General features: G+C 42.2%; 1 protein-coding gene across 1 annotated transcript; it reads left to right on the plus strand.

Annotated features, from left to right (window-relative positions):
- Nucleotides 1–305: 305 nt before the first annotated feature.
- Nucleotides 306–9,947, plus strand: LOC128740791 (5'-3' exoribonuclease 1). Its single transcript, XM_053836356.1, has 9 exons — nt 306–430; nt 497–1,525; nt 1,585–1,808; nt 1,869–2,427; nt 2,489–2,590; nt 2,719–2,993; nt 3,054–4,863; nt 8,772–9,578; nt 9,639–9,947. The coding sequence occupies exons 1-9, from the start codon at nt 356–358 to the stop codon at nt 9,708–9,710; spliced, it is 4,953 nt and encodes a 1,650-aa protein (XP_053692331.1). The 5' UTR covers nt 306–355; the 3' UTR covers nt 9,711–9,947.
- The last annotated feature ends 2,793 nt before the right edge of the window (nt 9,948–12,740 follow it).

Consider the following 12,740-nt stretch of genomic DNA (forward strand, 5'->3'; position numbering starts at 1 on the left):
AACCCCTTGGCTTTTCCTAAACAAAGAAAGTGTTGCCAAATTAGACAGTTTTTCTCTTTGAGCGTCTGTAGTTTATACTGCTCCCTCTTATACCCAATACCCTATACAACGAACTGTCGTGAATGCAAAAGCACAATAATTTTGTCTTCTTTCCTCATGCGCAACATTGTGTAACCTGTGGTGAGTGAAACGTGAACAAACTGAACAAGAGTAATCCATTGTTGTTTTTCCTTCAGAATACATTGAGTTTTACTTTTTCTAAATAGTCAAAATCCTTTCAGCGTATTTAAAACTAACATATTTTAGATTTTAATTATTCCACCAATAAAGTTAACTATACAAAAATTTTAGTAATATGGGAGTACCTAAGTTTTTTCGCTATATAAGCGAACGTTATCCCTGCTTAAGCGAGCTGATACGAGAAAATCAGGTATAAAAGCGGGAATACTATTTTTTTTAATTCCTTACTGTTTACAAACAACGTATTCCTGCCTAGGTTCCAGAGTTCGACAACCTCTATCTGGATATGAACGGCATCATACATAACTGTTCCCATCCGAACGATTCGGATGTGTTCTTTCGCATCACGGAAGAGAAGATCTTCAGCGACATCTTTCACTATTTAGAGTTTCTATTCCGGATGATACGTCCGCAAAAACTCTTTTTTATCGCCGTCGACGGAGTGGCACCACGAGCTAAAATGAACCAACAACGGGGAAGACGATTCCGTTCGGCCCACGAAGCCAAGGAGCAGGCTGAACAAGCAGAACAGAAGGGGCACGTATTGCCTACTGAGGCTCGTTTCGATAGTAACTGCATCACTCCCGGTACTAGTTTTATGGCTCGATTGCAAAAAGCTATGGAACATTTCATTAAGGTCAAGATAAGCACCAATCCGTTGTGGAAGCATTGCAAAGTGATTCTGAGCGGACATGAAACACCAGGCGAAGGGGAACACAAAATTATGGAGTACATAAGACACGCGAAGGCTTCTCCTGGATTCGATCCTAATACACGTCACTGCCTGTATGGACTAGATGCGGATCTGGTTATGCTTGGTCTGTGTACACATGAGAAACATTTCTCGTTACTTCGGGAAGAAGTAAAGTTTGGCAAAACCGAGAATAAAACGTCTATGGTGGAGGAAACTAAGTTTTATTTACTTCACTTGACGCTGATGATGGAGTATTTGGAACTTGAGTTTGCTCCTATTCGAGACAAATTGAGTTTTAATTTTGATATGAACAAGTTAATTGACGATTGGGTGCTGATGGGATACATGGTAGGGAATGATTTTATCCCTCACCTACCTCATTTGCACATAAATGAGAACGCGCTGCCAACGCTGTTTCAAGCATACATGGATGTATTGCCGACACTCGATGGATACATTAACGAAGGAGGTATCCTAAATTTGCCAAGGCTGGAAGTGTTCATGGAACGATTAACCAAGTTCGATAGGGACATCTTTCTCGAACATTATACAGATTTGCAGTACTTCAAATTGAAAAGGGGACCAGATGATGTAAGGAGAATCAACAAAACAGTTTCTATTTTATTTAAAAATCCATCCTATATTTTTAGACGGAAGCATTTGATGTTACAATAGAGGAAATCAAAGCTGAAATAAGCGACGATTATGATTTGTCTGCATTGACTCGAGCGACAGAAGATATGTTTTTAGATGATGATGATGACCGGTCGACACCCGGTGATATTGAAAATGATCCAGAATTCTTTGAAAAAGAATTTGCTGCCTATAAGAGAAACTACTATATTACCAAAATGGGTTATCACGAATTTAACGAGTAATTAATCTAGTGACGGTTTCAACATACTACAGCATTGATTCAAGTTCTGCTTTTTAGGGAAGTCCGGGCTGAGCAAGCGGAATGTTACATCCGAGCATTACAGTGGACGCTACTGTACTACTATAGAGGTGTACCTTCATGGGCTTGGTTTTACCCGCATCATTATGCACCATTTATTAGCGATGTGCATGATTTCAAACATTTTTCCATCGAATTCGAACTAGGGAAACCCTTCCTTCCCTTCCAACAGCTTCTTAGTGTGCTTCCAGCGGCGAGCAGGGACCATCTACCCTCTGCTTATCACAAACTTATGATGGATCCGAACAGCCCGGTGTCCGATTTCTACCCAGAACGTTTTGACACTGACCTTAACGGTAAGCAACAGGCTTGGGAAGCCGTAGTGCTTATCCCGTTTATTGACGAAAAACGGCTTCTCCGAGCTATGGAACCTTGTGATGCTTTTTTGACGGATGAAGAAAAAGAAAGAAACGTTCATGGTCCAATGCTATTCTTTCAGTACTACGCAAACGGACCACTGCCAGCACTACCGGCAAACTACGGATTTGACAGTATTGAACAACTGAAAGTAAAAGAAATTCATATTTATCGAGAAGAAGTAAGGATGTTTTTGGTTATTCTATTCAGCAAACATTTAGTTATTCTTTTACTACAAACAGCTCCGTGTTCCGGCTGACAAGCTGGTGTTAGGACCATCCAAGGGAGCTATCTTGGATGGCTACGTCAAGGGGTTTCCAACATTCAGGCACTTGCAGTACCATGTAAGTTGTTTACTGGATAAATATCATTGAATGCGTGGTAAAATGAATCAATATTTGTCTAAACTCTAAACAAAATACAAATTTAATTGAAATTCTATCGATTCACCGTAAATCACATTTTATTCCAGGGACTCCTCAAGGAACTACGCATAAAAGTTTTCAACTACCCTAGTCGAAATCCCAGCATGGTAGTCGTGCTAGATCATCCACAGGAAAAGGTGAGGCCAACAGAGCAAATCGCCGAAGATCTACTCGGCCGAGTAGTCTACGTCAGCTGGCCTCATTTAACTGAAGCCAAAGTGGTCAAAGTTAGTGATGCAACCAACGTGTACGAAAAAGATCAAGGGCGACGTGAAAATAATAGCAAATTTTTCGACAGTTGCGTTAGATCTATAGTAGAACAGTAAGTTTTCATAGGCTTGTTATACCGTTTTTCAACCAAACATATTTAACAATTTTTTAGTCACAATAATCGTCTGGGCATTGACCTGGGAAAGATACATCAACTAATTCACGTTAGAGCATGTGTCGGAAGCGAATACGTACTAAGAGATGAACGATACGTGCTGAATAAATTATGGAGTAATGCGGAAAGCATGTATCCCGCCCAAGCCATAGTAACTGATTTACGCGAAGTATTCAAAACGCTAAGGCCTTATCAGGAACTGAACGAAATGTTTCCGGAGGATTGCGTAGTGTTTCTTCGAGGCACACAGTTCTACGGAAGCATGGGTCGCATAGTTAACGTGACGGCAGGTCACAAACGTATTAAGGCACGATTCGAAGTATACAACGAACCAGATTTGGGCCCAGTTGTAGACGTCAACGAGCGTGCAAAAAATCATTACATGGGTACTCAGGATGCGGCTTCTATGATTGGCATTTCACCCAACCTATTAAGCAGATTATCTTCAACGATCCTAATAGTTCCTGGTGGCAGACGGTCGGTAAACACCGATGAACGAGGCAAAATGAACATCGGGTTGCAGCTTCGAATGCACACGCAGAACGAAGAGACGGTTGGATATACGAAAAAAGCAAACAAAACGTGGATGTTTTCGGAAAAGGCTATAAAGCTGATAAAGGACTATTACGAAAAGGTACCGCATCTATTTGGACGTCTGGAGCATTTTGGTAAATGTGATAACCTGTTCGAGGAAGAGATGTTTGGCAAGAATAAAGACGATGAAATTAGTCTGAAGGAACTGGTGGCTTGGATTAGCAGCCAAGACCATGTCAAGGCAGAAAAGCGATCCTGTGGAACCAAGACGCTTGAGCCAGCAGCCCTTGAAGAGCTACTGAAAGTTTTAGACGACTATAAAAATGAACATCCATTAATGCAAACTATGTTTGTTCATGCAAAGCACCTTTTCAAGCCTGGCATGAAGCAAGCTAAAAACATAGACCATCAAGCAAATTTTGAACTGCTAGATCGCATAATAGTAGCTAAAAATACTGAGGTTGTACCACTGGGTTATCAAGGAACAATTGTGGGAATTCATTTCGCTAGAGATCCGAATCCCGTACGCCAGGAGAGTGCATCAAAGGAGGACATGTACTTCGATATTTTGCTTGATACGGAATGTCATAATGGTGTCAAAATCTTTGGTCTTGAAAAAACGGCTAAACGAGTTGTTCGGCTGGCAGAGGGGGCTGTGCTCAACATAACGTTCGGTAGAGCAGAGAAAGAGTACAAACTAGCCGACCCATTTCAACCGATCATGCTTCCGGCAGAAGAGTTTCTTTTCGAAGGGAAAAAACAAAGCAAAACGCAGCAAAACTATGAGGCTGTGCGAATCGCTCCATTGAAGCCGCCGCCCACAGCCGAATCTATAAAGCAACGACTCAGTGAACGCATTGAGAAAAAGAACCCTATGAAAGCTTTTGTGATGGCGAATCAAAAACCTCGTGAAGATAACGAACCCAATCTTCAGTCGACTTGTGATTTTGAGCAAACGTGGAATAAGCTAAGAGAAACTGCTCAGGTTGGAACGACATCGGAAAAGGGTGACATAAAAAGTTTTCTTGTTACAGCCTCAAACACGTCACAACTGGAGACGAAAGAACGACAAATTGCTGGCGCTCAAGCAGGCGTAGAAATAGCAGACAATAATGGTACACAAGTGGAAACCACATCAGATCCAACCAATGTGTTGAAAATGATTTTAAAGATCAGGAACAATGCAAGCGAGACTGACCAAAACAACTTGACTGTGATGAATACTGATAATTTAGACACGGAAAAAAACATTTTGGATATCTTGGTTAAGGCGGTAAGTAACACAGTTTGCTAGATAAGTTGCTGACCTGCATGTACTCGTATACTGCTGTGAATCGCATAACAGTCCCATTTATATAAGAAACTCCATAGAAAATGGGACTGATATGCGATTCACGGCAGAATACTTCGGTTCATTCTATCGAATGGTCATTCATTCAGCTAAACTGAAAATTAAAAACATTTCAGTTTCAAAGTTTTTAATGTTTTTTTTTTCATTTAAATCTATTCTCTTTAAATTTGTTTTTCGGTTTCAAAATGAAATGCTTAAATTCCTTTTAATCTATTAAGAAATAATAACATTAAAAGAAAAGCTCTTTACGCCTAAGTCACAATGCCAGTCAGATTAAATTCGAACAGATCCGCAAGCGAGTTCAAATTGGATGACATGCAGCAAATCTGGTCGTGTTGTCCATAGGTGGCATTGCGCTACGGGATGTGTTCTAGGAAAAATCGTGACTTGAGTGATCTAGCAAGGGCGTATATACGCAGACGCGATATGTCCGGGAAGACGAACACAGCTTGTGCATAGAATCTTCTTTGTTCCAGTGTGTTTGCATACCAAGATGCGAACTTGGGGTACAATGGATACCAGAACTGAAAGCTGAAGAACTAAAAATGAAACGAAGCTATCGGTTAGCTTTCGTACCTAAATTCCGGAAGTAGCATACTCGTCATCTGTTTGTGGACTTTAAGGCGGCGTACGATTAAAATGAGGTGTGGCAGATAATGCTAAAACAAGGTGTTTCAAAGAAACTAGTAGCACTGATTCGTCCAACGATGTATGGGTTAAAATCATGTGTTATTATAGCGGGTGTGATCTCAGCGTTGGATGGATTGAAACAAGACAACGAACTCTCTAATCTACTATTCAACATTGACTTGGAAGTTGCAATACGAAGAGCAAACGTGGAAAGGAACTGGACTATCATCACGAAATCTCACATGCTTCTTGGTTTTGCGGATGATGTCGATATCATCATTCGTAAAACGGGTAGCAGCGAAATGGGGACTTACAATTATTAACAGCGCCAAAATGTAGTACAAGTTTGCTGGCAGGGAACGTGGGAGTCCCAACGGCGTTGGTGCCAAGGTGGAGCTGGCTGGAGAACCATATGAAGTAATTAAGGAATTCAATTACCTTGGTACGTTCGTCACTTGTTACAATGATGTAAGCCGAAGCTGAAGTTCGTGCGAATTCACACAAAACTGGCGCTCTATAGAACACTAATCCTTCCGGTGACCCTGGTATGGACATGAATTATGGACGCTAAGTGAAGCTGACCAATGAGCGCTTGAGGTTTTTGAGCTGTATCAAGTGTATAAATATGCTGATATAGTGAAGGTTGTAGAATGTGGCAGGCTGCGGTGGTTTGGACAAGAGGCCAGAATGCCCGACTAAAGAGTAGTCAAAACTGTTTAGCAGAGAACCAGCCTTTTCCGTGGACTTCGTGGTAGACCTTGCACCCGATGGATGTGTGCTGTCGACGACGACGCAGGGTCAGCTGGTGTTTGAAGGAATTGGAGAACGGCAGTCCAGGACCGACAGTACTAGAGGACCATAATTCGTGCGACGCAGGATCGATGACGCCAATAAAGTCAAATAAGTAGTCTAAACTAAAGCGTATCATCTGGAGAAACTCCGAGATCACGTACCTGCGTGACTTTACATAGTGACTGATTGGACGTGATGCAACTGAACATAATAGGCTTTTTAATCAGATGAAAGAAACATGGGATGAACGCGAATACCAATTATGAAAAAAGTCAGTGAGCTGCTGAAGCTCACCGCAATCCAAAGTGTTTCAAACGACTTTGAATATTTTCAAATCATCTGCATATAGTTTTTGGCAACCATCCGGAAGTAACAGGGTCAATCTCCCTGTAGTGGTTAGCATTCACACCTCTTACGCCGAGAACCCAGGCACAGGTCCCAACCCCGCGGAAGTTACGAATGACCCAAACTGTTAAAAGAGGTGAAAATGCTCGCGAATCCGGTTACTCTACAGTTGGAGAGGGAGAAAACGGCGAAGAAGGTGCAATGGCACTCCCACCACAATCAGAAAGGAACGAATCCAGTGTTGAAATTCCGAGGTCTAGTGGTCGGGAGTACAGGAGACCAGGTTGCTTTACTGATTTTATTCCATACAAGGCTTTTTCTGCTGGTGTGAATTTCCTACAGGCTCCTGAGTGTTGTACTGATGTCAGCGGTCGTCCGAATGAGCCTGAGTGGAGACAGGCGATCAACGATGAAGTGATGGCGATAGAGACTCAAAATCAGCACTGCGGAAATCTAAACTCGGGTAGCCTGGGTTACGAATGTACAAATTGTGCCGGCATCAAACGCTGGGTAGTTAGAGTCAAGGAGCAACAATGGTTCACTCGTTGCAAAAATTTCACATAAAGCTGTGTCATTAATGAGTGCCAAATCGAGCCGTAAACATGGAAGCAGCATAGAACATGCTGTAGATATATTGGACTGCAGAAAATCAGCAACAGGAGCACAATCATCCGTACGTTTCCATTCAACACCAAGCTGATAATAGTTTCTGTTAGAGTCTATAGATCGTAGCAACTGGCCCTGCAACTGTCCTGTACTCTAATAGCTGGATGCGAAGTCTGTCGTATAAAAACAGAAGGTCATGTTTAGATAACGGAATGTAGCATCTAGGCTCTGTTTTTTAATAGTTTCCGAATAAAATTGCGAGATTACTGCCGCTTAAGCGTGTAAGAATGGAGTCAAGCGAACTAATATGATTTTCAATTGAAATAAAATCGGATCTACGGTCGGGTGATTGGCAAATAACGTCTAAGCTAATGCAGCGAGAAGGCTCAGAAATTTTAACCCAAAGCTGCTCAAGTGAATCACAAATTGGCTTCAGATCAACATAGCTAATGCAATGACTGGAAACAGCAATCGGGACTCCACCGCCACTGCCTTGCTGCTATTGCGATGATCTCGATTACAGCAGTTAACAGTAAAATGACTACTAAAAAGCTATACGAAACGAACACAATTATTCAGCAAAACTTTGCACCTTCACTGTATCTATGCTGATAAAGTGAAGAGGTAACTTCACATTTCTCAATTACTTCAAATCGCTCCCCAATTCCACCTCGGCACCAGCATCATTTGGTCTCCTACGGTGTTCTGAGCCTGTTACAACAATGTACCTTCTTTGTGTTGGCAGTGTTGATGATGAGTTAACCTAGTTACTTCTAATTGAAAAGGCCTTAAACCCTCTTCTACAGCTTTGCAGTTGACCCTGATAATAACGGGGCTTCAGTCCATCCATCATCCCGAAAGTGCTAAGGTGCCACCCAATATTCTGACGCTTGAATGGAATCCACCCAATATCGTTCGCATCAGCTTTATCAGTTGCATCGGAAAACCATATTAGATCATTATCTGCCACAGTTCACTTTGCTTAACTGTATCGTGCGCCGACTTACAATTTATATACGGTAATGAGTCTGCAGGTTGTACTGCTGGAACTTTTTTAGAGTCTGTTGGGTAAACATTTATTCCGCCTTGGAGTCACCTTCTGGAAAATGAAATCAGTTTCCTGACTAAAGATTTCACCAACGGTCTCATTATAATGAACAGAATACGGACGCTGAGTTGACCAATGTTGTGCCTCAATGGTTCCTATGATTAAGTCGTTGTTTCTTTTGGCTAAATACGGTATTTGTTCATTCGCCTATATCTTAAGGATAATTGGGTGGATCGCTCCGTTCAACCGCGAGCTCCACGCTTTTAGAAATTCTGTCGGGATATCGTCTTTCCCTGCTGCTTTGTCGTTTTTTAGTATTCAAAAATAGTAGCTTTACGAGTAATGGTCTGGCCATTAGAGAGAGCTCGTACATATACATTTTTCATTGCATGTTTTTTTCTTATTTCAGCAAGAGAACAACTCTCCCGCATTACCTCATCGGCTTAGTATTCCTACGCCAAAGAATTTACCAGAACCGCCCAAATCTTGGAGATCTCAAAGTAAGATGTTGAATAATGCGCAGTGTGTAAAAGAAACGCAGCAGCTCAACAATGCCAACGCCTGCACACAACATTTACCTCCACAGAAAAGTCAACCATTTGCACGGCCTACTCAGCCGCTCAAATATCAGCCACCATTCGGTCAGATGCGACCCCAACACTCTCATGTAAGAATGCACCCTCCCCCAAATGCACACTTTAGAGGGTTTGCGCCAATGCCACGTTATCAACGGAATACGGCGATGTACCCGCACCCAGGTTTACCACAGCAGCAAAACCTGTCGCAAAGGCCGCAAATATACCGAACGCCACCACCACCGCCAGCACCTTTTGGTTACCAACAGCATGGTCCTAATGGCCCCCAAAATTTGAGCTTTAACAGAAGCACTCCGGCCGGAACTGGAGCTTTCGTTCCCTTGCAAGCTATTATTAATGCCAAGAATCGTAATGTAGGAACTAGTTCGAATAAGCAAAGCAACAACTATCAACCACGCACGAAACAGCAGCAAGCACCACCGGTTTCTGCCGCTACAGTTTTCGCTAAAAAGAACGCCGAACTCAGACAGACCGTAGAACAGAAGCATGAAGAGGCAACCCAAGGCTTTGCTTCGTTTTTGGCAACTGCACAAGCCCCCGTTGCAAAATTGCCATCGCAGGACAACGAAGTGGTACCAGCTACACAATGCACATCAGACCTTACGGAGAAGTGCAAAATGGTAAGCATAACAGATATATGCAATTAAGTGTTGAACATTAAAATATACACTTTTCGACAGATTAATTCATGTGCACAGCAGCCCAGGCCTCGTCAAATGCGAATAGCAGCTAAATTCTCGCAAGTTGAATAGAACGAAGCAGCTTATTAACACTCACACTGTACTTGTACATCGTTTAAGCACATTTGATAAACAAGAAGAGTACTACTTACTTACTTTTACTTTAGTGGCGATGATCCGTTATCGATCCTGCGCCGAACCAACTCGGTCCTCCATTCCCCTCGAATACCAGTTGGATGTGCATCGTCCTGGACAGTGCACTCCCACCGGTTGCGACACCTACCCAGTAGTCGATTACCTCTTCCTGGTTCCCTGCTGAAGATAGTTTTGATCAGACATTCTGGCTACATGTCCAGCGGCGTATTAATTACTTTATACGTTCTTGATTCAATTTCACCTCGGTACAATTGGACTCCTACGCTCCCTGCCAGCAATCGTGTACTTCGTTTTGGTATGATTAATGGTGAGTCCTAATCTTGCTATTCCCAATTTAAAAGACCTAATGGCTTTTCCCCTACTCTACCACTGATTCCGATGACATCAACGTTATTCGCATAACCAAAACGCATGTGACTCTTCGTGTTGCACCTTCCAAGGCGATATTGAATAGCACCTTAGAGAGTGCACCCCCTTGCTTCCGTCCATCCAATGCCACGAAAGCGGCTGAGGCCCGCTATTCTGTCGCACGATTTTGAGTCATCTAGCATCGTACGAATTAGCTTTACTAGTTTGGTCCGAAAAGCATGCTCTAACCGTACCTGCCACCGTTTATTTTGTTTGAGTGAATCGTACACCGCCTTAAAATCAATTAGCAGATGACGAGTCTGCGAATTGTACTTCCAGAAGTTGTTCAGTAATTGACATAGCATAGTAAATGTTTCTCCTGCTCCTTACCATTTTGTAGAAACATTGTGCATCGTTCCTGGCGAATTGCTCCACTGTTTCGGCAAGCACATGTTCTCGCCCTTAGCATCAGGTTTGTCTTGGATTAGACTGTAAATAAAGAACTTAGCCTTAATTGTCACATGTCCAGCGTCCACCGGATAACTCGTTGGTTTTGGTTTCCCAACACTACGAAACCGAGTCCATGTTGCTTCTATTATTTACCCTCATTGTATATAGTCGCTCACCACGAGATAGACGCTGTTTAGGTCGCCCTTTAGCCGGGAAACCGGGACGCCCGAATTCTTATCCACCAGTTCTCAATTAGCTACTCCAGTATGTATCATGAAGCGTTTCCAGGTATAGCCATCAATCGTCATCATTTAACTTAGATTTGTGAGGAGGCACTGAACAAAGGCTTGAGAGGGTCAGGGCGATATTCTTCCTGGTAACATATACATAAACAACAATGTGAAATGAATGCTGCAGCACAAAAATATACACACTGTCAAAGGTGATATTTTTTGCTAATAGATAGTTTATTGGTTTTATCCGATTAAACCTGATTAAACCTTAATTCAATATAAATTTTGAAAAACACATCGAAAGCTCCTTCTTCTTGATTTTTTTTTCTTTAACCATATGTTGTCGGTATACTTATGCCTGTAATATGAGCAAATAACCAAGAGACAATACAGTGATCTCCTTTCGTTTCGTGTATGCCAGGGCTACGCACAGACCAAATGAGATTAAAACATATTTGGAATAAATTACAGTACATCTGGAAATATAATTGCTTTTCTGGATAATTTTACTCCTGTTGATAGACCTACTAGTTGCTATTATCGACTTATTGGTAATCCTTTTAGGGCTTTGACGTTTTAAATAGAGATTTTGAGCTTTTGTGACGAAGAATAAATAAAAATTAACAGTAATATAAAAATGTTGTTACACTAGAATCTCTTTTTACGTGATTTCGTTTTACGTTCAAAATTTGAATTAACGTCCTCTCGTTTTACGTCCAAAATTTGAAATAACGTCCTCTCGTTTTACGTCCAAAAATTGAATTAACGTCCACTTTTTTACGATCGATTTTTTTACGTCCCCCCAATAGTGGAAGTAAAACGAGATTTGAGTGTTACGCTTTCTTGTTAACCATATTTCTTCTTTAAACTTACTTACCTATTAGTCCACCGATCCAGCAGAACAAAGGTATGAAATCAGTGATCTACACTGCCGTCGCGACGGGTACCCGCCATAGCTTTAATCTTTAATCGCCCAGGTTCTCGTCAAAAGCCCGAATGTCGTTGGCTAAGCTGCGTCGCCGCTCCTCTCCTCTAGCTATATCCGATCCACTTCCACCTACTTCCCTAAATTCCTGTTGGCAATCGACCGTTGATGACACCGACCATGAAGTTCCACATTAGATATTCAGTTGTTAGGCCACCAGGCACGAATGATATTTCACTGAGACGCACCACGTAGCCGTAAATCAATATGGATTTAACGTTCGAGTTGAAAATTCGGGATTTCGTATGAGAGACCTCGTTTGAGCGCCGATTGCTTCGCTGATCTGCAAAAGCACCCCCGGCCTGCCTGATTCGTGTGGCTATATCAGTCTTGGTAGCACTATCGGGCGTTGTCTGGCCTGATATTCACTACCATACGTTTAGTCTTTGTTACATTGAGTTGCTGCTGCTGCTTAGGAGTTCTCGGAGAGGTCATCTAACTTACTCTGCATGTTGGCATGACAAAGATGGATCAGCCTTTAGCATCTCGGCTGAAATACAGTTTATCCCTAGTGCTCTGTTGGGTTCTATAATTTTGATCGCTGCTTCAATATTATCCAGTGCTGACGTCTCTGAGTTTACGTGATTAATGCAACGAACTATTGGCGTCATGCGCTGCTGGTTTTGTTGGTTACCAAAACTCAAAAGAGACGTTCAATCCATGGCTTAAGCTGTTCTGTACGGTCAGTCGGTAACTGGCTGGCTCTGTCCTTAGTATTCATCCTGGCACCAATAAGCAAAGTTTAAATTTAGCCGCCCTTAACCTTCCTTATCGACAGACTTCGCAACCGGCTATTAGAGTACACGACAATTGTTGCCTGATTTTAAGATGATAGTTGGAGGACACCTAGCTTCGAGGTACGTTGCTGATCTAACAAGCCAGTCGTATGTTGGAATCTCGGTTGGACGGTGCTGTTAGATAGAGTCAGTA

This window comes from Sabethes cyaneus, chromosome 3, assembly GCF_943734655.1.
Source record: "Sabethes cyaneus chromosome 3, idSabCyanKW18_F2, whole genome shotgun sequence".
Classification (NCBI taxonomy): Eukaryota; Metazoa; Arthropoda; class Insecta; order Diptera; family Culicidae; genus Sabethes; species Sabethes cyaneus.